Source organism: Sorex araneus, chromosome 6, assembly GCF_027595985.1.
Source record: "Sorex araneus isolate mSorAra2 chromosome 6, mSorAra2.pri, whole genome shotgun sequence".
Lineage (NCBI taxonomy): Eukaryota > Metazoa > Chordata > Mammalia > Eulipotyphla > Soricidae > Sorex > Sorex araneus.
Genome location: NC_073307.1, coordinates 33314648 through 33340740, shown reverse-complemented (window position 1 = coordinate 33340740; position 26093 = coordinate 33314648). Strand labels below are relative to the sequence as shown.

Here is a 26093-nt window from a genome sequence, read left to right as displayed (position 1 = left end):
TCCCCAGGCTAAAATGCTTAATTGAGACATTCTCACACCCAGAAATCCAGTGTCTTCTGATTAGAGCATATAGTCTTTTTGAGTAAGGTGATTATTGGTAGGTCTGTACTTCCTGCCCTTTTGGTCTCAGCTTTCTGCCTGTGGCTGTCTTCTTTAGAAGGGTTGCTTAGATTCATTTAGCCTCTGTGTATCTACTATTGGTGTTAGCCCTCTGATTACCATGAAGCTAACAGAAATCCACCTGTATTCTTAACAGTTTAAGATCTAGAACTACTATGAGAGTTATTTTTACTACTTTGTCTTTATCTTAGTCATTTGCCCACCACCTTTACACCATTATTCTGAATTTGTCCTTTAACCTTGATACTAACCTCAAATGATTATCCATATCCTTAAACTACATATTTGTCTTTATCAGTGAAGTGGACACTTTTATATATTTTCTTATTACTAATTAACTGGTTGAACTGGAGAGAGATACCTTTAATTAAGGCACCCATGCGATACTGTCTCAGTCATGGGAAATCCAGAAGAGAAAAGAATAGAAAACCTAGTTGAAGAAACACTAAAATTTCCAAACAAGGGAAAAGGGAAGGAATTAGACCTCTATCCCAGGAAGCCTAAAACTCCAAGTAACTGCAAAAAAGATGTTTAAAACTAGAAAGAGAAAATCAACTTGTCATTTACCAGGGACTGCCCCCACTTCCATAAGAAAAATCAGTGGATTTCTCACCAGAAGAAAATAGCACTTCATGTCTTGGAAATTAAAACATTCTAGCGCATAAATAATCCTTAAGGCAGCAATGCTGTCAGTTAGAATTGGAGAAATGAAAGACAGTCCCACACAAGCTAAAGGAGTTCTTCATCATCAAACCAGCCTTTCACAAAATGTTAAACGGGGCTGGAGATAGTACAGGATTAAGGTACTTACCTTGCATGCAAATAAATGATCCTGGTTGGTCCCCAAGCATGCTAGGTATGACCCAAAGCTCCTACAAGTATCAGGAAAATATTGTCATTGTCATTGTAATTGTCATCCCATTGCTCATCAATTTGCTCGAGCAGGCACCAGTAACGTCTCCAGTGTGAGACTTGTTGTTACTGTTTTTGGCATATCAAATACGCCACAGGTAGCTTGCCAAGCTTTGCCATGTAGGCAAGATACTAGCTTGCTGGGCTCTTCGAGAGGGGCAGAGAAATCGAACCCGGGTCAGCCAAGTGCAAGGCAAATGCCCTACCCACTGTGCAAACGCCCTACCCACTGTGCTATCACTCAGGAAAATATAGCTTTTTAAAAAATTATTTAATTAACTATAAAAAACTCAAGGAAAAACCTATAGTATATTCTTTTCCTTTTATCTTTTGTGTAATAAGAAACTTTATCAAACTGCAGAAGGAATAGACAGGGAGACAAGATAGAAAGGAGTGCAAAATACCAATACTAAGCTTAAGTGTAAAGTGGTTAGACAGACTTAAAAAATAACTTATCCAGGGGCTAGAGAAATAGTACAGTAGGTGGGGCACTTACAATGCAAACAGTTGAGGAATTGAACCTGGTTCAAGTCCCAGAACCATATATGATCCCCTAAGTACAGCCAGGTATTGCCTCCAGAAATACAAACATAGGAATAGCTAAAAATACAGAGTAAATGTCGATAGTTATTTTTAAATATTAAAGGAATGACATACATCAGTACAATAACTGCTTTGTATTCCACTTAATGGACAGATCCAGACATAAAATCAAGGAAACATTAGCTTAAACAATGAATTAGAGTGGATAGTGTATTCAGAAGAGTCCCTCCAAAAGCAGAAGAATATAAATTCCTCTATTGTACAGGAATATTCTCCAGGATGAATCACTTTTTTCTTTTTTTGCTTTTTGGGTCACACCCAGCAATGCACGGGGGTTACTCCTGGCTCTGCACTCAGGAATTACTCCTGGCGGTGCTCAGGGGACCATATGGGATGCTGGGAATCAAACCCAGGTCAGCCACGTGCAAGGCAAATGCCCTACCCGCTGTGCTATCACTCCAGCCCCAAGGATGAATCTCTTTTAAGGCTACAGAAAAGTTCTCAAATTCAGGAAGATTGAAATCACACCAACCAGATTGGAATGAGCTAGAATTCTAGTAGAAAAACCTGGGGAGCATGTCTTAAGACACAGCACCGGGGCCGGAGTGATAGCACAGCGGGTAGGGCATTTGCCTTGCATGTGGCCGACCCGGGTTCGATCCCCGGCATCCCATATGGTCCCCCAAGCACCGCCAGGAGTAATTACTGAGTGCAAAGCCAGGAGTAACCCCTGAGCATCGCTGGGTGTGACCCAAAAAGCAAAGAAAAAAAAAAAAAGACACAGCACCAAGATTAAAAAAAAAAAAAAGTACTTGACAAAACACAACATCATTTCATAATAACCTTCAATAAAATGGATACAAAAGGAATGGACTTGAATTGAATACAGGCCATCTAGAGCAAACATAGAGCCAGCATCATACTCAATGGTGATAAACAAAGCCTTTTCTCTAAGCTCAGAAACAAGGATGTTCACTTCACAATTATTCATGCTAGTGATAAAGTCCTAGAATAATTAAACAGGATATAAAAGGCATCCAAACTGGAAAGGAAGGAATAAAATTATTCTCTTGCAGACTTTATTATATACATGAAAAATCACTCTCTAATAAAGAGTCACAGGGATAATAAAGTGAAATAAAAGAACAAATTTTATTTTTTTGAATACACAAACCAGCAGAAATAGAAACAAAAAGTTTGCATTTATAACTATCAAACAGAATTAAATGTCTTGAAGTATATTTTAATCATGAGTTACACACTGAAAACTAGAAAACACTATTAAAATAAATAGAATCATAAAAAAAGAAAAGATTTATGCTCATGGACTGGAGAAATAATTAAAATGACGATGTTACCTAGGACAATATACAGATTCAATGCCATGGCATTCTTCCTCAGGTTCCCCAACTTTATATCATACTACAAAATAATAACAATCAGTATACTGTGGTACTGAAATAAGAGCAGATGCACTAGTGAAACAGAATTGGGGGCTGGGAAATAAATTTCACACACATATGGACAATCAGTTTTCAACAAAGGGGTCAAATGTCTACACTGGAGTAAGGAATGTCTGAGAAAACTGAACAGCAACATGCAAAAACATGAAACTAGACCACTGTCTTACACAGATATAAATCCAAAATGGATTAAAGACTTGAGTAAAAGATTGAAAATACATGAGCAATGTGCTGGGCCTTAGAGATGTGCATGGAACCTGACTCCCGCAGCAAGGGAAGCAAAAGCAAAAATAGACAAATGGGACAACACCAAACTCAAAATCTTTTGCACTCTGAAAGGCATTTTTATCAAAACAAAGATACTGCTGAAAAAGTAACGGTATTTGCACACTTTATTCAACAAAGGGTTAATGTCCAAATTAAAAAATAAATTCTCAACAGCCAGAGAACTATCAAATAGGCAGGGGATTTGAATAGACACTTTTCCAAAAACAATATACAGATTAAAAAAATTAATCTTGCATTGCATTGCATTGGAGAAATGCCGAACAATAAGGTATCACTTCACACCTGTGAGAATGACATTCACCCCAAAGACAAAGAACAAGTGCCAGAGGGGAAGTGGAGAGAAGGGAACCCTGGTCCACTGCTGGTGGGAGAGTAAAGTATTGTGGTTATTAGAGAGAGTAGCACTGTAACACAGTCTTCCCTGTTGTTCATCAATTTGCTTGAGAGGGCACCAGTAATGTCTCCAGTGTGAGATTTGTTGTTACTGTTTTTGGCATATTGAATACGCCACGAGTAGCTTGCTAGGTTCTGCCGTGCAGACGGGATATTCTCAGTAGCTTGCCAGGCTCTCCGAAAAGGACAGAAGAATCAAACTGGGGTCAGCCATGTGCAAGGCAAATGCCCTGCCCACTGTGCTATCACTCCAGAGAGTAGTTTGCATTAAAAGGAGAGAGAGGGAGAGAAAAGGAAAAGATAGTGTAATCCAGTTATCCACCTTTTTCTAAGTGTATACCTGAAGAATGCAGACATTCATTTGAACAGGCACCCCACCGTGCTCACTGCAGCCTGGGGTAGCTCTCAGGTCTGGAACCCTGAACAACTCCCAGTAGTGCATGATTCCCTGAGCACCAGAAAGGTGTGGATAGTAAGAAAGTAAAACAAGTAACAGATGAGTAGACTAAACAAATAAAACAAAAATGAGTTTGAAACTAGAAGAGAAAATTATTAGTTACCAAAAGGGAAGGAGCATAAATGTGCCAATCAGGTAGAAGGTCCTGAAAGGGAATTAACATTGTGGTAAATGTTAAATTGTATGTACGGACACTTATTTTTATGACTAACATCTGACGTTAAGTTAGACAGCAGGATCAAAGTCAATAACATTTTACCTCAACAAATTGATTTTAGAGGGAATCTATCTCAAAGTAATATAGGGCATTTGTTGGAATACTATGCAGTTGTTAGGAGAGATGAAGTCATGATTTGCTTATAAATGGATAAACATGGAAAGTATCATGCTAAGTGAAATGAGTCAGAGAGGGACAGAATTAGAGGGACTGCACTCATTTGTGGAGTGTAGGGTAGCATCATATGAGGCTGACACCCAAGGACAGTAGATACAAAGGCCAGGGGGATTGCCCCATAGCTGGAAGACTGCTTCATGAGTGGAGGGAAGAAGGCAGATGGAATAGAGAAGGGATCACTAAGAAAATGATGGCTGGAGAAACCAGTTGGGATGAGAGATGTATGCCGAAAGTAGATGATGGACCAAGCATAATGACCTCTCAGTGTCTGTGTGGCAAGCTATAATTCCCAAAAGTAGAGAGAGAGTATGGGGAATATTGTCTGCCATAGAGGCAGGAGGACGGTCGGAAAGGGGGGGTAATACCCGAGATACTGGTGGGGGGGATGTGCACTGGTGGAAGGATGGGTGTTTGATCATTGTGAGATTGTAACCCAAACATGAAAGCTTGTAACTATCTCACGGTGATTCAATAAAATTTTAAATTTTTTTAAAAAAAGTAATATAGAGCATTTGTAACAAGTTCATATCTAACATCATAATCAATGGTGAAAAGTGGAAAGCCTTTCATCTAAGCCCCAGCTTCCTTTTTTTGCTAATATTTCTTTTTTTTTTTTTTTGCTTGTTTATCTATTTTTGTTTTTGAGTCACATCCAGTGGTGCTTAAGTCTTACTCCTGGTTCTGCACTTGGGAATCACTCCTGGTAGGCTCAAGGGATCATATGGAGTATTTGTTTTTGTTTGTGTTTGTTTGTTTGTTTTTGCTTTTTGGGTCACACCCGGAGATGCACAGGGGTTACTTCTGGCTCTGCACTCAGGAATTATCCTGGCGGTGCTTGGGTGAACCATATGGGATGCTGGGAACCCGGGTTGGCCGCGTACAAGACAAATGCCCTACCTGCTGTACTATCGCTCCAGCCCCCATATGGAGTATTTGAACCATATGCCAGGGACTGAACTCAGGCAGCCACAAGGCAAGCACTTTACCTGCTATACTACCACTCTGCCCCTTAAGTCCCAGCTCCTTAAAGCTCTGGGTAACTGAATGTATGAGATAGGAAATATTTGACAACAGTAAAAAGTTTCTAAATGCACAACCAAAAATGATTTCAAAATAAGGAGGGAGAATAGTTCAGCAGGTACTTGCCTAACCTGTAACTGACCCAGGTTCAATCCCTGGTGCCACATGCAGTTCCCTGAGCCTTGCCAAGAGTGATCCCTGAGCACCACTGAGTGTGGCCCAAACACAAACAAAAATTAACTTCACAGTGAATCAGGTGTGTCTGGCACTATTCACCCATGTTGCATTTATCAGGCAAAACTGGGTTGTGGGTGGAAAAAGTTTGAGAAAACTACTCTGGGGCTGGAGCGATAGCACAGCGGGGAGGGTGTTTGCCATGCACATGGCCAACCCGGGTTCGATTCCCAGCATTCCATATGGTCCCCTGAGCACTGCCAGGAGTAATACCTGAGTGCAGAGCCAGGAATAATCCAGGTGTGCATTGCCAGGTGTGACACAAAAAAGAAAAATAATAATAAATAAATAGATGAAAAGAAGCACTACTCTAAGATGAGGAACAAACAAAGGGTGAATAAATAAGATTGGCAAACCCTTAGGTAGACTCACAAGATAAGAGAGAATTCAAATAAATAGGATCCAAGTGGAAAGGAAAGAAATGACACAGAGACCTAAGAAATAAAAAAGAGCATAAGAGGTTATGTGAATAATTTTTCCACTGAGCTGGAGAACTCACGAGAAATGGATCAATTCTTAGTATCATACCACCTCCGAGACTGAATTGGGGATGAGTGAAAAACCTGAACATGCCAATCACAAGTAAGGAAATGAAAACAGTAATGGCACAAGAATAAAAGCTCAGATCCAGAAAGTTTCACTAGTGAGTTCTACCAAACATTTACTTTAGAGCTATTAACTGTACTTTTCAAGCTTTTACAAAACATTGAACAAACAGGAAAACTTTCAAACAGAATGCTATAAAGCCAGCATTACCCAAATACCAAATGCAGAGGTTACTAAAAAAAGAAGATTGTAGGCTGATATCTGTGATGAACATCAATGCAAATATCCGAAACAAAGTCGTAGTGGGCCAAATCAAAGAGTATTTTAAAGGATCATCTGTCATGACCAAGGAGGATTCATTCCAGGGATAAAAGGATAGCTTAATATACACAAATCAATTTAGGTGATATGCTGTGTAAATAAAAAGATCAAAATCATGAGGAGTAGATACAAAGAAAGCTTTTGACAAGACTCAACAATCATTCATGCTCAAAAACAAACAAAATCGGGATAGAAGGAATGTACCTCAAGATAGTAATGGTACTGGGCACTGGTGAAGGAATGGGTTCCCGAACTTTGTATGAGGGAAGTATAAGCACAAAAGTGTATAAATCTGTAACTGTACCCTCACGGTGATTCTCTAATTAAAAATAAATAAATTATTAAAAAAAAAAAAGATAGTAATGGTACTATAAAGAAACCCACAGCCAGCATCACACTCAAGGCACAATGCAAAGAAAGATGTCCCTTTGTCCCCTATTCTCCAATATAGTCTTAGAAGTCCTCACCACAACAATCAAGCAAAGAAAGAAAACAAAGTAATCCAAATAGATATTAAACTGTCATCATTTGACCCTAATGATGTCATCATTTGACCCTAAAGACCCTAATGACTTTACTATAAATACTCAGACAAATATTAAACAAATACACCAAGAAAGAGGGTGACAAAAGCAATACACAAATTTTCTTGCATTTCTAAATGCAAACAACAAACTACAAGAAAAAGTTTAAAAAAAATTTTTAAGATGTACCCAAAATCAAAGGCCTAGGAATCACCTTAAATAATTGAAAGATTTGGGACTGGAGCAATAGTACAGTGGGTAGGGCGTTTGCCTTGCACGCAGCCAACCCGGGTTCAATTCCCAGCATCCCGTATGGTCCCCGGAGCACTGCCAGGACTGATTCCTGAGTGCATGAGCCAGGAGTAACCACTGTGCATTGCCAGGTGTGACCCAAAAACAAGAAAAAAAAAAAAAGAATTGAAAGATTTACTTGTCAAAAACTATGTCTCTACTGAAATGGAAGAACACATCACAAAAATGGTAAACTTTTTCCATGTTCAGGGATAGAAAGAATCATCATTGTCAAATGGCTATTCTACCTAGAGCATTATACTGATCCCATGAAATTGCCTTTAAAATTCTGATGTCATTCTTTAAGGAGTAAGAATAAATGCTACTGAAATTTGTGTGTAAATGTAGAACTCTTCAGGGGCTGGAGCGATAGTACAGTGGGTAGGGCGTTTGCCTTGCATGCGGCTGACCCGGGTTCGGTTCCCAGCGTCCCATATGGTCCCCTGAGCACTGCCAGGAGTAATTCCTGAGTGCAGAGCCAGGAGGAACCCCTGTGCAACGCCAGGTGTGACCCAAAAAGCAAAAAAAAAAAAAAAAAGTAAAACTCTTCAAATAGTCAAAGCAATTCTCAGAATAAAAAGATGGTAACTAGAGGGGGCTGGAGTGATAGCACAGCGGGTAGGGCGTTTGCCTTGCACATGGCCGACCCAGGTTCGAATCCCAGCATCCCATATGGTCCCCTGAGCACCGCCAGGGGTGATTCCTGAGTGCATGAGCCAGGAGTGACCCCTGTGCATCGCCGGGTGTGACCCAAAAAGCAAAAAAAAAAAAAAAAAAAAGATGGTAACTAGAAAGGAAAAAACAAAACAAAATTATGGGGAGGGTTTGGAAAGACGAAGACAGGGAGTAAAGTTCTTGCCTTGGATGTGACTGAACCCATTTGATTCCTGGTTTCACATGTCAAGTGTGACCCCTGGGTACCACTGGCTGTGACCCAAGCCCGCCTTCCTCACAATGTGGAAAGTATTCAACTCCATGGCTGTACTATAAAGCTGTTAAAATCAAAATAGTGTGCTACATCTTTTCATGCTGCCTTCTGGCCCTGAAAAATACTGTTTTGATCGATGTGGAATCTAAACGGTAGGCAAAACTCAGATACAGAAAACAACTTGGTTAACTTCTGGACGAGGGGAGGGGCTCTCGTGGATGGAAAGGTTAAAGAGGATCAAGAGGCACAGATTTATCATTCTGCATCAGAGGGAGTCAGTATATTCACATTGTGAACAGAAGTCAAATCATGATAGTGACATTGCATTTGTGAAACATTAACATTATCATAAGTCATGGTGCCTTGATTTTTTAAAGTCAGCTCATCAGTTGAAACTAATTTATGTTGCAATAACATTTGTATTTCAATGATAAGAAATTAGCAGTGCCCTTTTAAGCAAAAATTGGGTTCCTGGAAAAGTGTGTAAACTTTCTGGACGATGCAGCAAGATTGAGGGTGCATCATATATGTGTGGAAGGAAGAATGCAAACATGAGAGCCATGATTTTAGAGCAGGGGTAGGGGGATCCCCTAGATTAGTGACTTCAACCCTACTCTAGTACTGGTCCCTGGACCAGAGATGGAAAACCTAAGCTGCAGCTGCAAAATCCAGGCTCTGTTCTAAAAGAAAGTGGTGCTGTGGAGGCCAGAGCAATAGTACAGCAGGTAGGGCGTTTGCCTTGCATGCGGCCGACCCAGGTTCGATTCCCAGCATCCCATATGGTCCCCCAAGCACTGCCAGGAGTAATTCCTAAGTGAAGAGCCAGGAGTAACCCCTGAGCATCGATGGATGTGACCCAAAAAGAAAAAGAAAGAAAGTGGTGTTGTGATTCTGCAAGGCCCATCCCCACTTGCACCCCAATCGATTTGGGGTGGCAGCTAAGGATTTGCAGTAATATTTAGGTTCCCAGGTGATATGGACGACCAGGGGTCATCACTTTGAGAATTAGGTGCCACATTTTCTTCATGCTCTAAAATAATTTCACCCAAGAGTCTGGTTCTGTGGCTCATGCAGGTGCTGATACACAGGGTGGTTTTTCATATAAATGCACATCTCAGTTGATAACAAAAGCCTAATTAATGGAAACAGATGTATATATATACTCTGTCCTTGCTTTCAGCTCTTGTTGAGAATGTTACTCTACTAGGAGGTCACCACATGGCTGCTATTGGTCCAGTATTATAAAAGTGGCTGATTTACCAGGGAAATGTACTTTATATCCTATTATTGCTTAATAAACAAGGTGATAAGAGGGAGAAATTCCACTCCTAGAAGATAAATGGAATATTTCTTTTGATAATCAACACAGGAGAAAGTACAGTATGAAATGCAATCCTTTAAAAAAAAAATGACAAAGCTCACAGGTGACATGAGGTCAGGAAAACACCCATTACCAGAAGGTCTATTAATAAAGCACACATAGGAGTAGGAGCAATGGAGCAGCGGGTCAGTTGCTTGTCTTGCATGCAGCCAACCCTGGATCCATCCCCTGCACCATATATGGTCACCTGAGTCCCAGCAGGAGTAAACCCTGAGCACAGCCAGGTGGCCCCAAATAAAATTAAATAGACTTAGGGCTGGAATGTGAATCAAGAGCAATTGCCTTGTGTGTATGAGACCCTGGTTTCATCCCTGCCGCATGCCCCCCTAAGCACAGCAATAAAAAAATTTAAAAAGTGAGAGTACATAAAATACATTTACAGGACTTGACCTTCTGTGATATAAGTCATCCTGGGAAGCCCATCCTGCCACCCGAGAAGGTAAAGGCACACTGACAATCACTCTTTAGTTGCGGCTGATTCTTTTAGATCCCTGTGTTGTACCAGTTTTATTAATACACTCTCAGCCTACAGGCTGTCAGAATTTCACACTGATAAGTCAGTTTCTTTGAGTCTCAGATTTCTCATCTAGAAATGGAAATATTTTGATTCCACTTCCTTTTAAGGGATTTCGGGTTTTGATAGTACAGATCAAGGCTAGGGAAAGATTTCAGTTCTGATAAATGGAAAAACTGAGTGTTGATAGTCATCAGCAGCTTACCAAGTTCCTGTATCTAAAAAACAGATACAGGGGCTGGAGCCATAGCACAGCAGGTAGGGTGTTTGCCTTGCACGAGGCCGACCCAGGTTCGATTCCCAGCATCCCTTATGGTCCCCTGAGCACCGCCAGGAGTAATTCCTGAGTGCAAAGCCAGGAGTAACCCCTGAGCATCGCCGGGTGTGACCCAAAAAGCCAAAAATAAATAAATAAATAAATAAATTATAAAAAAACAGACACAGTGGAAAATGGGAATAGTTGCTAATCAACTACTCAACAGATTAACTTATATCCAATTCACAGAGAGAAGATACAGACTATGGTTTTTATTCTTAATGTGAAGACCTGGCAAATGACTTTAGACCAGCTCTCCAAGAAAATGCACACATCTTCCCCATCTTCTATAGTTTCAGCTGACATAAATAAAATCCAGTGGCCTTTGGCCTTGGCCTGGTGATCTGTGTAGATGGAATAAGACCATAAATCAGGGGCGGGACCCCTTTTTCTGCCAAGAGCCATTGGATATTTAGAATGTCATTCACAGGCCACACAATCCAAGTCCACAGTCCACAGACAGCTGGCTAGAAGCATTCTCACATACCTAGCCAGATCCCAGGATTTCCCAGATAGGATATTCCCCACCCCTGCAAATGGCTAAAGGAAACAATTTTTTTTTTTTTACATTTACGTTGCAGTACATTAATGCTTACATTTTCCGATAGAGGTGGTTCTACTTGTGCAGCACTTCTTAAGATACATTGCATTTGATACTTTAAAAAGACATTCCTCAACATTTCAAAAGCTTCACCGAGAACTGAGAAGCACCATCATTCTTGCAAATCTCTGCTGGGGTGAGGGGATAGAGCGTGTCAGAGGCTACCATACTAAATGGTGTCAGAGGAACTGCATGCTAGAGAGGAACTGTCTGGGTTTTGTCAGGATGCCAAGGCAGTCGCTGACCTCTACCGTGACATTTCCAGCTAGCTTGAGAGAATTGGTGATCTGACACGGAGGCTGGAGTTGTGGGTTACCGCAGGGCCTTTCTGATGTTAGCAAGTTAGATGCTCACTCTCTTCTCTCATGGTCATTTCTTTGTTTTAAATGAATTTAAAGCATGTGTAGTCTGCTTCTGTCTTTGCCATTCCTGCCCACAATCATTTCTCTCTTTGTTCTTACAGACAGACAGCACCATCCGGCCTGGGGTCACAAGTTCAATTAAATGTGGAGGTCCTCTGCCAAGAGCTTACAGCTAACATAATGAAATTAGAAAAGGTGACTGATTTCTTTCCTGTGTCGGGGGCCGATATGTCATGCCACTGATTGCCGCAGCTCAGGGCCACCAGCGTGGGTGTGCAGGAAAGCCTCACTGATCACACCCAGCCTGCAGGTCCCATGCTCAGCAATGTGAAAATTCACTTCCACACAGAAGATGGGCTTTAGGGCCAAAAAAATATAATACAGAGGGAAGGCATCTGCCTTGGATGTGCCTGACTTGGGTTCGATCCCCAGCATTACATATGGTCCCCCTAAAGCACTTCCAGGAGTGATCCCTGAGCCTTAATCCCTTAATTGGGACTAAGGCCTAAGCACAGCTGGGTGAGGCCCCAAAAGAAGAAAGAAAAAAAGAAAGAAAAAGAAAGGAAGGGAGGGAGGGAGAGAGAGACAGAGAGAGGGAGGAAGGGAGGGAGGGAGGGAAGAAGGGAGGGAGGGAGGGAGAAAAAGAAAGAGAAAGATAGAGAAACAGAAAGAAAAAGAGAAAGAGAAAGAGAAAGAGAGAGAGGATTGAACACGATGGCCACTCAATGCCCCTTTTGCAAACCACAACACCCAAAAGGAGAGAGAGAACAAAAGGGAATGCCCTGCCACAGAGGCAGGGTGGGGTGGGGGGATGGGATTGGGGGTGGGAGGGATACTGGGTTCATTGGTGGTAGAGAATTGGCACCAGTGGAAGGATGGGTTCTCGAACATTATATGACGGAAACACAAGCACGAAAATGTGTAAATCTGTAACTGTACCCTCATGGTGATTCACTAATTTAAAAATAAATAAAGTGAAAAAAGAGAGAGAAAGAGAGAGAAATAGAAAGAAAGAGAAAAGAAGAGAAAAATAGCAAGAGAGAGAAAGAAAAAGAAAGGGAAGGAAGGAAGGGAGGGAGGGAGGGAAGGAGGGAGGGAGGGAGGAAGGAAGGAAGGAAGGAAGGAAGGAAGGAAGGAAGGAAGGAAGGAAGGAAGGAAGGAAGGAAGGAAGGAAGGAAGGAAGGAAGGAAGGAAGGAAGGAAGGAAGGAAGGAAGGAAGGAAGGAAGGAAGGAAGGAAGGAAGGAAGGAAGGAAGGAAGGAAGGAAGGAAGGGTTTTAGCCTCCTTACTGGTCTTTTGGTTTTCCTCTTTGGTTCAGAGTTTGCCTCTATGATGATATGCGACCATGACACAGAGTCCTTGCAGGGACAGTGTCCGTGTCCCTCCCAGGCTCTTACACAGTACTGCATCCCTTCCCTGTGGCAGTGCTGGGGACACGTGCCCCTGTTCCCGTCTGTTACACTTGCTAAGGGAGAAGCGCCTAGCAAGCTGGCGGCACACGGGGCAGTGAACCACGTCCGTCTGACGCGGCGCTGTGCTCTGGTCACCTCTCCTCAGAATCTAACCTGCTGATGAGGCCACAGAGCTTCCTTTCCCTCCCCTGTACCTTCCCACGGGGAGCTCTAGGGCTTCCTAGAGCTTTGGTCGCAGGCTTAGGAACCTGCTTAGGTCGCAGCAGAGGTACGTGACCAGGCACAGGCTGGCCCACCAGAAACATGGCAAAGTGAAACCCAATCAGCGTGGCTACCACTTGCCATTTGATCTGTTCATTTTCGCCCTAGCTTACAGTGAGGTTGTTCCATTAAAACTGCGACCATGAATACCCAATGTTTGGTGGTATTCTGTGAGTGTGGGATTATGCTTTCCTGGAAGACATGCGAAACAAACCAGTCCAATACTCTGTTTCGCATTAGTAACTGTTGTCTAGAATTTAACCATTGAAGGAAGACAGAGCCAAAAGAGCTTCTGTTTCTAAACCAAGGCATGACGGATGATCCTAGTCTAGCAGTATACGCCTAGGAGCAAATTCAGCAATTTTCTCTTTTAAACTCACAAACTGGTCTTCGATAGGAAGCTTGGCACTGGGGCTGGGGGCTGGGGGGGGGGCAGTGGGCAGTGGGGGATAAGTTAGGGAAGGAAACACTAAGACAATGGGGGGTGGGGAGAAGTACCTGCCATAGAGGTTGGTTGTGGGTGGGAGGGAAACTGAGGATATTGGTAGAGTGGAGTGAGCACTGGTGAAGAGATTGCTGTTGGAAAAGTATACTGTTGAAACGTAATCACAAATACCATTGTAACTTTGTAATTCATGGTGATTAATTTTTTTTTCTTTTTGGGTCACACCCGGCAATGCTCAGGGATTACTCCTGGCTCTTCATTCAGGAATTACTCTTGGTGGTGCTCAGGGAACCATATGGGATGCTGGGAATTGAACCCGGGTCAGTGCATGCAAGGCAAACACCCTACTTGCTGTGCTATCGCTCCGGCCCCTGAGTGCTGTATTCTTAAAGTCACTAAGAGGAAACGTTAAAAAAATCCCAAGGGGGGGCTGGAGCGATAGCACAGCAGGTAGGGCGTTTGCCTTGCACGCGGCCGACCCGGGTTCAATTCCCAGCATCCCATATGGTCCCCTGAGCACCGCCGGGGATGATTCCTGAGTGCAGAGCCAGGAGTAACCCCTGTGCAGAGCCAGGTGTGACCCAAAAAAAAAAAAATCCCAAGGGGGGCGAGCTAGCAGGATAGCTTAGTGGGTAGGGCACTTGTCTTGCACATGCCTGACCAAGGTTCTGTCCCCAGCACCCTATATGGTTGGGCCCCTGAGGTCTGCCAGGAGTAATTCCTGAGTGCAGAGCCTGGAATTACCCCTGAGCTCAGCTAGGGTGGTCTAAAATCAAACACACAAAAAAGAAAAAATCCCTAGAGGGTCAGAGAGCTAAGATGATGGTTAAGGCACAGGCCTTGCAAGTAGTCAACAGGGATTGATCCCATGCACCACCTGTGGCCCCTCAAGCACCATCAGGAGTGATCCCTGAGCACAGAGCCAGGAGGAAGCCCTAAGCGCCACTGGATATGGCCCCAAAATAAAAACTAAAGTGGATTTTTTTCAAACAATCCGAGTCATAGATATTTATGTATAATCACCTCATCTACATTTAACCTGTGAAATTTTTTCATCAAGTTAGAATAATCACCAGCATTATGGAAGCCACCGCAATTGGGCTGCCCTTTCTGCACTTCATCCTGTTTCACACTAGGAACTTCTTTTTATTTCCAGATACAAAACAACTTACAAAAGCTACTTGAGAACGGTGACTGACCAACCCGAGGACCTGGGATACCAAGAAACCTCGGGCTTCCCTTAGAAGACAGTGCTCCTGACCGGGCCTAGGAAAGTGCTCCCTGCTGGCGGAGGAGCAAGTGAGCGAGCGGACGAGCAGATGGACAGGAGCCCACGTGCACCAGGGTGGTGTCCGCTCCAACGAGGGGTGGGGAGAGCTTCAGTTCTTGTGCAATAAAAGTTGACCTTGGCTCTGAGTTTTCCCAGCTGCTGCCTACAGCACATTAACCTCTCTGGGAGGTCTCAGAAAGGGGCAGCGGGGGGCCTCTCAGATGGTGATGGTGACAGTCAGCCAACACTCCACTCCCTGCTTCTCATTTCCCCGTCCCCCACCAAAGAAAACAAAAAAAACCCCAGTCTCTTCTCTTCTGTCACTGCTTTCATCACCTTTCAAAGTAAAGGCTCCATCACACATAAACACACTTCAGGCTGCCCCAGAGGCATGTGTCCTGCTGCCTAAAGCTGGCAGCTCCAAAGGACAGACTCACTTCCAACCATCCCCCAACCCCAACCTTCTTCCTGGCTGCTGTGATGTTCTCGTAGGACCCTCTTGCATGTGTGAACTGTGAGATTAACCTCTCCCATCTCACCCATGCTTTTCTCTTTCTTTTTGTTTCTCTAACATAATCGGGCTGATTCTCACCCAACCCAGGTCAAGAATCTTTGAGATGTGGGTGGAAGTGCTCAATTAAACTTTGAAACCCAAACTAATCTTGAAGCCAAAAAAAACAGCACAACGATTGGATATAAGATGAAAAACACCAAATGGTCTTAAGATCATAGATGGAGGATATTTGGAATTTAACAGGCTGGCTGAACTCAAAGCTGAAAATCCATTTGAGATGGCAATAATAACATGCTCTTATTTTTCACTAAAATGAGTAACTGGTGTTTTGCTAACTCCTACTTTCCATAAGGGTTGACTGGGTTTTTATTAGTGACTCTCTAGGTACCAAAAGATCTGTAAGTATAAGAGATACTCTGTTCCTATCTGCAATGCATTTTATAATCATTTCTATGAAATGTATTTTATTCAATCAAATAAGCTAATAAGTGAATTGGTGACGTCATTTGTATTTGTTAGCCTTATGGACAAGAACTGTGCCTGGTGCACCCTTTGCTTTGAATAAATACCCATTGGTTAAAAGGCGCTGCTAACACTTGTTTTGTTGCTTCATAACTACAATGAGACTACAGGCTTCTTAACTGCCTCTCACCTCCTCTCTACTACTTGTACCTCCCCATCCCTTCTTCCCAAGAATTCATTTTCAAAACACATAAATGATTTAACTTCTTGGGGCCTGGGGGCGGAGAGAAGAACTTTGAAGTAAGAAAATGAATGCTTGGTTCGTAGGCCCATATTTCATGAGTTGTGTGGCCTCTGGCAGTGTATTTGGCCCTTACCCCCACTTTACTAGTAAGGTGAGAAGTACTAAGAGAAAGTATCATTACGAGGATTAAAAGTAGAATTGTCTCCAAAGCACACAAATGTGACAGACAAGTACATTCTCAAACAAACTACATTATTCCTTTAAATGTTTTCCAAGTTTAACATTCTATTTTTATAAGACTTCCATGTCAGTGCTTTACCATGTGCAAGTGCGGGCAGGGCACTTGCACGGGGCCATCCCAGGTCCCATTCCCGGCACCACATATGATCCTCCGAGCCCCGCAAGGAGTGATTCCTGAGCACAGTGCCAGGAGTAAACTCTGAGCACCGCCAGGTTTGTCCCAAAATATATAAACCATTTAGAGACACACAAAAAAATGTATGTTGGCAATGACATAGAGAAATTTCTTATGCATAGTTGAATGTAAATTAGTGCAGTTGCCAGGGAGAAGAGTTTGGAATCTCCTTGCAAAAATTCAAACTGTTGTGGTGAAAGATAAAAATTGAACATTTAGGAACTGAGAAGATATCAAAGAGGCTAGAAGTATGTTTTTGTTTTTTGTTTTTTGTTTGTTTGTTTTATTAGTGAATCACCGTGAGGTACAGTTACAGACTTACAAACTTCCATGCTTATATTTCAGTCATACAATGGTCAAGTATCCATCCGTCCACTAGTGCCCACCACCAATTGTCCACCAGCAATGGTCCCAGCATCCCTCCCACCATCCCCCCCATCCCTCCCCAACCCCGCCTCTGTGGCAGGGCATTCCCTCTTGCTCTCTATCTCTCTCTCCTTTTGGGTGTTGTGGTTTGCAATAGAGGTATTGAGTGGCCATCATAGTCTATAGTCTATAGTCTGTTTTCAGGGTGCATCTCCCATCCCGAGCAGATCCTCCTAGCACCATTTACTTGGTGATCCCTTCTCTAAATGAACTGCCTTTTCCCTCAGTATGTAAGGCCAGCTTCTAATCTGTGGAGTAATCCTCCCAGTACTTATCTTTAATAATCTTGGGTGTTAGTCTCCCATTCTGTTATTTTATATTCCACAAATGAGTGTAATTTTTCTATGTTGGTTCTTCTCTTTCTGACTCATTTTTCTTAACATGATACTTTCCATTTTGATCCATCCATAGTCAAATTTCATGACTTCATTTTTTCTAACAGCTGCATAGTATTCCATTGTGTAGATGTAGCAGTTTCTTTAGCCAGTCATCTGTTCTCGGGCACTCAGGTTTTTTTCTAGATTCTGGCTATTGTAAACAGAGCTACAATGAACATACAAGGAGGCACATGTTTTACATGAGTAGGACCCTAATTTGATTCCCAGCACTGCATGAACCACCCCCCACACACACACCACACACACACATACACCATCAGGATGGTGCTTGGGGCCATGAAGTAGCAGGACAGAACTTTGGGTGTACAGATGACTCAAAGCACCAGACAATGTGTTTTACATGCAAGAGTCCAGGTTAGATGTCTGGGACCACATGCTCTCCAGAGCACCAACAGGAGTGAGTCTCAAGTGAAGAGTAGCCCCCTTAGCTCTTGGGGTGGTGCTTGGGACCATGAAGTAGCAGGACAGAACTCTGGGTATAGTGTGTGTGAGGCCTGCATCCTGGCCCAGCCCCTGAGAATTTGTTTCTACCTACTCTTGATACCACAAAAATTCTCCCTAGGGTCTGCTGTAAACGGCTGTCAGTCTAATTCTGTCTTCTAGGAAAGCATCATTTCTCAAAGAACAGTGGAGAAAACAGTAGAGATGGTTGATGTTATCCTGTTCACTGAAAAAATTCAGAGCCCAAGATTATAGGAGAATTCTGAGGTCAAAACACCCCGCCACGTGTACTGATCCCTGGAAGGGAATGCAAAGTAATGAAAATGCTTGTTTTCTTTGAGTAGTGAAACTTCACATTACAAAATGGGCTTCACTGATGTTCTTTTAACTTGATAATTATGAATTATGAATTAATCCTTTTCAACGTGAAGACTATTTTTGTAATTTCGGGGGAGGGGGAAAGAGAACCCTCACTTGTTTTTGATAAGTTTTCTTTTTCTGCTTCTAACCACAATGTACAACCTCTATACACACATACACACACACACACACACACATGCATGCATGCACACATGCATGCACACACGTGCATGCACATGCACACACATGCACCTGCAGACAGAACACAGCCCTCACACCAGCAATCTCCACATGTGGTCATGCATAGCCCAGTTTCCCACTGAGAAAAAAACAATGTCTGCTATGGTTTTGAGTCATGCAGGACCCCAGAACTCACTAAGATTCCACATAGATTGAGGGTGCAGGCCTGCCATGCTCCCAGCCTGGGTTTGATTCCCAGCACTGGACTCCCCAGCACCTCTGGACCCGAGCAGCCTCGCATTCTCAAATCCTTGCACTGATCCTATACCCACTTGGCCAAAAAATGCTGGTAGGGCCCCAGAGCTCCAGAGTACAGCTTAGGAGGCCTTCAACCCCTGCAAATTCTGCTAAAAGTCTCACTTTCACTGTTCTTTCTAAATTGACCTTGAGAGTACTTACCGGGTCTGCGATGGGGATGTGGTTCAAAGGACTCATACAGGAGTTCGATGTTCTGAGCACAGAGCTAAGAGTAAGCCTTGAACACCACTAGATGTGACCCAAAAAGCAAAACAAAAATAAATTTTAGGGGATGGAGAGGTAGTATGATGGGTAGGGCACTTTCCTTGCACACAGAAGTTCCCAAGCACCACAAATGGTTCCCCAAGTCCCACCAGGAATGATCTCTAAGTGCAGAACCAGAAATAAAACCTGAGCAGCACTGGGTGTAGCTTCCCAAAACAAAACAACCAAACATATAAAGTGTGCTGGAGATGATAGTCCAAGAGTTAGATCAAGTGCCTAACCTGGGTTCAGTCCATGACACCATATGGTGCTTCAAGAACCACCAGAAGTGAACCCCCAAACATCAAGCCAGGAGTAACTCCTGATCACTGCTGGGTGTGGCCCATAATAATATAAAACTCATAATCACAGTCATAATAATAGATAACAATAAGAATATTACATATGGAAGAGGAATAAAATGCATCGCTTTGGAATGCATTCAAACATAAATTGCTATAAATTAAAATATAATAATACAAAACAAAATAATATGTACGGAAGATATTTTTATCCAAATCTCATGGCACCCACAAAACAAAAGCTTAAAATAACAAGAGAAGATGAAAAAGAACCTACATACACTATACATACCATTAAAGAAAATCATAAAACCCCACATGATTTTTTCATAAAAACTTTAAAATAGGGTTATCATCATACTTGCTGACTTGGGGTTACACTATAAAGCAACAGTAATCAGAACCATGCATTATTAGGAAATAAGTATGCAGATCCATGGAACAGAATCAAGAGTCTAGAAGCAGCCAGCCATGTGATTCAATGGTAGAACATATGCCTTGCAAATGTGAAGTCCTTGTTTAAACCCCAGCATCCAAAAAAGCCCCGAGTAAACCTACACATATATACCTCGTATGAGGCTGATGCCAGTTCCATCCCTGGCACCATATAAGGACCCCTAGAGCACACTTCTGACTACTATAAAGGTAGCCCAACCCCCACCATCCATATACTGCTGACAGCAGTGCTTAAAAAGAAAAATATAAAGCAAATGATGGGACTATAGAGAGAGTACACTGTACATCACAGTGATTCTCTAATAAAAAAAATTTTTTTTAAGAGCTGAGGAGAGGGGCTGGAGCGATAGCATAGCGGGTAGGGCATTTGCCTTGCACTCGGCCAACCCGGGTTTGAATCCCAGCATCCCATATGGTCCCCTGAGCACCGCCAGGAGTAATTCCTGAGTGCAAAGCCAGGAGTAACCCCTCTGCATCGCCTGGTGTGACCCAAAAAGAAAAAAAAGGGGGGGGGCTGAGGAGATAGCTAAAAAAAAAAAGAGAGAGAGAGTACAGGGGATAGGGCACTTGTCTTGCATGCAGTCAACCTGGGATTCAATCCCTGGCACATTATATGGTCCCCTGAGCACCTTGAGGAGTTATCCGGAAAACAAAGTCAGGAGTAAGACCTCAGCACCTGCCAGTTGTGGCCCCCAAACCAAAAAATCTTAATACAAATTAATAAAAAATAAAATGCAAATTAACATTAAACTTTGAAGATGGACATAAATAGTAAGAATTCTGAAACAAGAATAAAATGAGTCAGCACATTAACAACAAAGTATAGAATGGAATCTGTCTAAAGGGAATAAACACTAGCACACAACATACAAAAAGGCTGTTATCTATACAGAGAGATGAATACATTCCTCTTGATAACCATGAAACAAAAGTCTATATCAGAGACACTTAGAAGAAAAAAACTAAATAGATGCACCAGGAAAACCACTCAGGGGAATGGTAGACATAAATACATATCAAGTAATATGTTTGTGGTGGTTGATTTTGGAAGCTGATTCCTCACAGTGCTGAGAGCTAGAAATCCCAGCTCAGGACATGAGTGGATTTGCTTTCTTCTGAGTCCTCCTCCAGATTTGTAGATAGCCACCTTCCTTCTGTGCCTCGTGCCTCATACCCTCGCTTCGGGGTCTGCACATGCTCCTGGGTCTCCTCCTTTTGGAGCCACACTCAGGGATTACTCCTGGCTCTGCACTTGAGGATCAATCCTGGCAAAGTTCTGGGGACCCTTATGGAGTGCTGGGGATCAAACCCAGATTGGCTGTGTGCAAGGCAAACACCATGCTCACTGTACTATGGCTCGAACCCACCCTAAATTGCCTCTTTCCCTGAAGAAACTAGTCAGACTACCTACCCAGTGGCCTCATTTCACATGCAAAAAAATTTTTCTATATTATTTGTATATGAAAATTTTAAAATCAATTTCAGTGACATAAATTTTTCAAAGGGCACAAAGGCAATAAGGAAGTCCTATGTACTAATAAGCATACAAAGTGGGAATGATCTGAACAAAATACAGGGAGCCCAAGAATTGCTCAGCATTTCATAGAACACCTCCTGGCAAGCGTGAGGCCACAAGTTTAATCCCGAGCACTGGTCCACATACCCAAATGCAATCCCAGCAGCTCTGATCTCCAGGGCCACAATGAAGATGAGATCTGCAGCACATGAGCAATGCAACTAAAGGGTGTGACCCCCTTGGCCCACAAGCAAGTAAGTGAACACCATAACCAAGTGCATGACTCCAGGTGAGCACCACAACTAGAAAGTGTATGCACATCGAAATCAAGGGTGCAACCCCTGAGGAGTACAACCAAGTGTGTGAGCACTGGTCATCACAGAGATATCACTGACAAAGTGAAGAGAACATGAAAAATAAGAACCAAGAAAAAAATTTTAAATAAGAAAATTAAAACCATTTAATACAACATTTTTAAATGCCTATTCTCATTTACATATGTATGTTTTCAACTCTGGAATCTTAGGTATATTATATTAAATTTTATGCTTGGATCGTGTTATGCAATAACCATGTCTCACCTGTCATTAAATAACATTTTTTTTGGTTTTTTTTTTGTTTGTTTTTGGTTTTTGGGTCACACCTGGCGATGCACAGGGGTTACTCCTGGCTCTGCACTCAGGAATTACTCCTGGCGGTGCTCAGGGGACCATATGGGATGCTGGGATTTGAACCCGGGTCGGCCGCGTGCAAGGCAAACGCCCTACCCGCTATGCTATCACTCCAGCCCCTAAATAACATTTTTAAAGCAATTCTACGTTATTATATTTTGGAGTTTACATGGAATAGGTAAGTCCTACATATGTAAATTTTCCACTTATACTTTATATAACACTGATTTACAAAGTTGTTCATGATGATTTGTTACAGGCATTCAATGTTCCAACACAAGTCCCACCACCACTTACACCTTCCTTCCACCACTGTCTCTAATTTTTCCAACCACCCCTTAAGCCTGCTTCCACAGCAGGCCCTCAACAATTTATTTTATGTTGCTTACTATCAGTAAATTTGCTAACAATTTACTTCCAGGATGGTCAAAAGATATTTCTTAGAAGAAAGCTAGTGAAAATTATTGTTCTCACCATTAAGTCCTTGCATAAGAGATTACTATGATTACTTATTACAGGTTAAGCCTTCTGTGTTTATGTTTTGTTAATCAAAATTGGTTGCCTTCTACAGTGCATCCTATCCCATCTAGAATAAATAAAATTTTAATTTGGAAAAAAATAGGGGGCCATACTGCAAACCACAACAGCTAATTAGAGAGAGAAAACAGAAGGGAATGCCTTGCCACAGTGGCAGGGTGGGGTGGGGGGGAGATGGGATTGGGGAGGGTGGGAGGGACACTGGGTTTACGGGTGGTGGAGAATGGGCACTGGTGAAGGGATGGGTTCCCAAACTTTGTATGAGGGAAGTATAAGCACAAAAGTGTATAAATCTGTAACTGTACCCTCACGGTGATTCTCTAATTAAAAATAAATAAATAAAAAAAAAATAGGGGGCCAGAGCAATAGTACAGCAGAGAAGGCATTTGCCTTGCATTGTCCAACATGGTTTGATCCCTGGCATCACATATGGTCCCCAAGCTCCTCCAAGAGTTATTCCTGAGTGCAGAGCCAGGAGTAACCCCTGAGCATCACTGGGTGTGGTCCAACTCTTCACACATACACACAAAATAATAAGGGGGGGGGTGGTCCAAATGACAGCACAGGTGTTAAGGCTTTTGCCTTTATGCTGCTGATCTCAACTGGATTCCAGCACCACATATGGTCTCAAGAGCACAACCAGCTGTCAGCCCTGAGCATTGAGGAGCTTTTTGTGTGCTTTCATGTGTGTGGTGCCCAGAGCCTCATGCATGCAAGAGCAGGTGCTGCCCCACTGAGTTATAATTACAGCCCTCATGTACTATTTGCTATCATCTGCAGACCTCCATGCATGAAGAGTATATCCAAATATTTGCTCATCTTCTCCTGGACTCTGCATAATCATTTGATGTCTAAATAAAGCCTTTTTATCAGATATGTAATTTGCAAACACCTTCTTCCAGATGAGACTTTTATTGTCTTTCAAAGAGAGTTCTCTCCTCTCCAGTGATTTACCCTTCAAACTCACCAAACCACTTTCTTACAAGCTTATTTCTCTTTTTTTTCTTCATTTGGCTGTGCACAGCTGGGCTTAGAGATCACTCCTGATGGTGTGGGAATGCAACCCAGGTCAGCTGAGTGCAAACAAGTGCCCTACCTCTGTACCATCACTCCAGCCCCACACGCTCATTTCTGCAACTCATTTCTATCCGGATTTCCTTTCTAACAGCACAGTTGGAAAATTGTTCCAGTCAATCCAGGCAAGCACAGTTCAGTTCCATTCTTTATCTTCTCTCAGGCATAACTGTCCTTCAGTCCCAGACTTCCTGGTAATACAGATCCTTTATAGATTTACAGACAGAATCCCATTTACAAGTACTGTAACCCTGATTACAAACATTTTATGAAACATTTCTTAAAAAACAGTGTCCTGTTTGTCTGGATTCTATTTTGTCTTTTCAGTCATCAAAAGAGAGTCTCGGGGCTGGAGAGATAGCACAGCGGGTAGGGCGTTTGCCTTGCACGCGGCCGACCCGGGTTCAAATCCCAGCATCCCATATGGTCCCCTGAGCACGGCCAGGGGTAATTCCTGAGTGCAGAGCCAGGAGTAACCCCTGTGCATCGCCGGGTGTGACCCAAAAAGAAAAAAAAAAAAAAAAAAAAAAAAAAAAGAGAGTCTCTTGCCTGCGCGCCTGGCTGTCTTCCCCAGGGCCTCCTCGGAGGGGATGGGTTCCAGCTGCAGAGCTCCTGGCAGCCAAAGACCTCCGGAGCCTAGCCACAGCCATGCTCAAGGCCCCTCTCCACACGTTCGGACAAGCCTCACACATGAAGAAACCGGAAGAGGAACCCAGATGTATGGGACCCGGGGCTGAGACCTCCAAGGCTGCTCAGTTCGGAACTGGGCCTCCTCCACCCAGATTTCCCAGTAGCTAGGTGGTCACACCCAGGGACTGCCCCCCCCCACCCCGGTGTGTGTAATCCTGTCAACAGCCAGCATCCAGAGATTTAAAAGCCAGCTCCCGAAGCGGCCAAGCAATATCTCATAACCTACTTCTCCTCTGGGAGAACCGGACAAAGTACTGGGAGTTTCCTGCACATATGGGAGAGTCTCACAAGGTCCCCATGGTGTATTAATATGCCAAAACCAGTAACAAGCTGAGTCTCATTCCCCTGACCCTGAAAGAGCCTCCAGTACGGCATCCTTGGAAGGACAAGTAGAGAGAGGCCTCTAAAATCTCAGGGCTTGGACGAATGGAGATGTTACTGAGACTGCTCGAGAAATTCGACGATCAACAGGATGATGATGATGATGATGATGATGATGATGATGATGATGAGTCGTCAAAATTAAAAAGAAATGAAGATCAGCCTTGAAAAAATCCCTGAGTGGGATCAGAATGATAGTAGAGTGGGTAAGATGCACAACGGACCCTGGTTCTATCCCTGGCACCCCAGATTGTTCCCTGAGCCTACCAGGAGTGATCCCTACATGCAGAGCCAGGAATAAACTTTGAGTACAGCTGGGAGTGGTCCAAACACTAAACAAAAACAAACAATCCCAGAGCAGATAAAACCAGCTTTGTCTTAATTTGACCTTGGCCATTTGTTTATAGCTTTGAAAATCCCAAGCAGAACATCAGTTGTTCACCAAAGTTAATCGGAGGCAACCTCTGACCAATTCCCCATCGTTGGAGAAAATATTAATAAAATGAGATGCTGTGATGAACAAATGATGTCTCCTCCCTACATAAGCTATTTTCATAACAATCCAATCCTGAGGTCTATTAGTTCGAGGGCTTCTGATTCTTGGAGATCCTTTAAGCACAGTGGGTAGGGTGCCTTGCACTCGGCCAACCCAGGTTCTATTCCTCCGTCCCTCTCAGATAGCCTGGCAATCTATCCAGAGTATCCCGCCCACACAGCAGAGCCTGGCAAGCTATCTGTGGAGTATTCGATATGCCAAAAACAGTAACAAGTCTCACAATGGAGACGTTACTGGTGCCCACTCGAGCAACTTAATGAACAACTGGACAACAGTGCTACAGTGCTACTTCACAGACTCCTTGGCTTCACTTTGGCCATTTCAGAACTTTGACACTGACCAGAAGTCAAATCTAGTCCCTGTTTCCCGTGACTCAGACAGAAATTCCACACCAGAAAAAAATGTGACGTGAAGGGGAATGAAGCAGGCAGAGAATGGTTAACTTGGTGACAATAAAGGAAACAGCGCAAAGGAACGAGTTAGCATGCAGAAGCAGCACCCCTCAGAGAGGGGAAGGGAAACTGGCTGAAACTCTCCAGTGCAGAAAGGTGGGGAGGGGGGGTGGAGGGTGCTTTCAAGCGTTGCACTGGGATCTCAGCACACCCGCCCACCAGATGCTGCTTGGCTCAGAGAGGCATCTTCAGCCAGGAACGAAAATGCAAAGTGAACTCAGCTGCTGCTACAAAAATAAAGTGCCACTTAAGAGGGGTGTAAAGTGAGAGGGTGACACCCATGGAACCAGAAAGAAAAAAGTTCTCCAGGACCAGAGCCATAGTCCAGAGGGGAGGGCATTTGCCTTGCATGCAGCTGACCCGGGTTCAATCCCCTGCATTCCATATGGTCCCCCAAGCACCGCCAGGAGTAATTCCTGAGTGCAGAGCCGAGAGTAACCCCTGAGCATCACTGGGAATATC

General features: G+C 43.2%; 1 protein-coding gene across 4 annotated transcripts in view; it reads left to right on the top strand.

The window, feature by feature from the left end:
• GRAMD2B (GRAM domain containing 2B) overlaps positions 1-16091 on the top strand; it is a 108944-nt gene extending 92853 nt beyond the window's left edge. For all 4 annotated transcript variants that reach the window (XM_055143261.1, XM_012933058.2, XM_004609819.2 and 1 more), the window contains 2 exons: positions 11710-11803; positions 14882-16091. In XM_055143261.1, coding sequence (XP_054999236.1) covers positions 11710-11803; positions 14882-14923 — 136 coding nt within the window. In that variant the 3' untranslated portion in view covers positions 14924-16091. The remainder of the gene's footprint in view (positions 1-11709; positions 11804-14881) is intronic.
• Positions 16092-26093: the final 10002 nt, after the last annotated feature.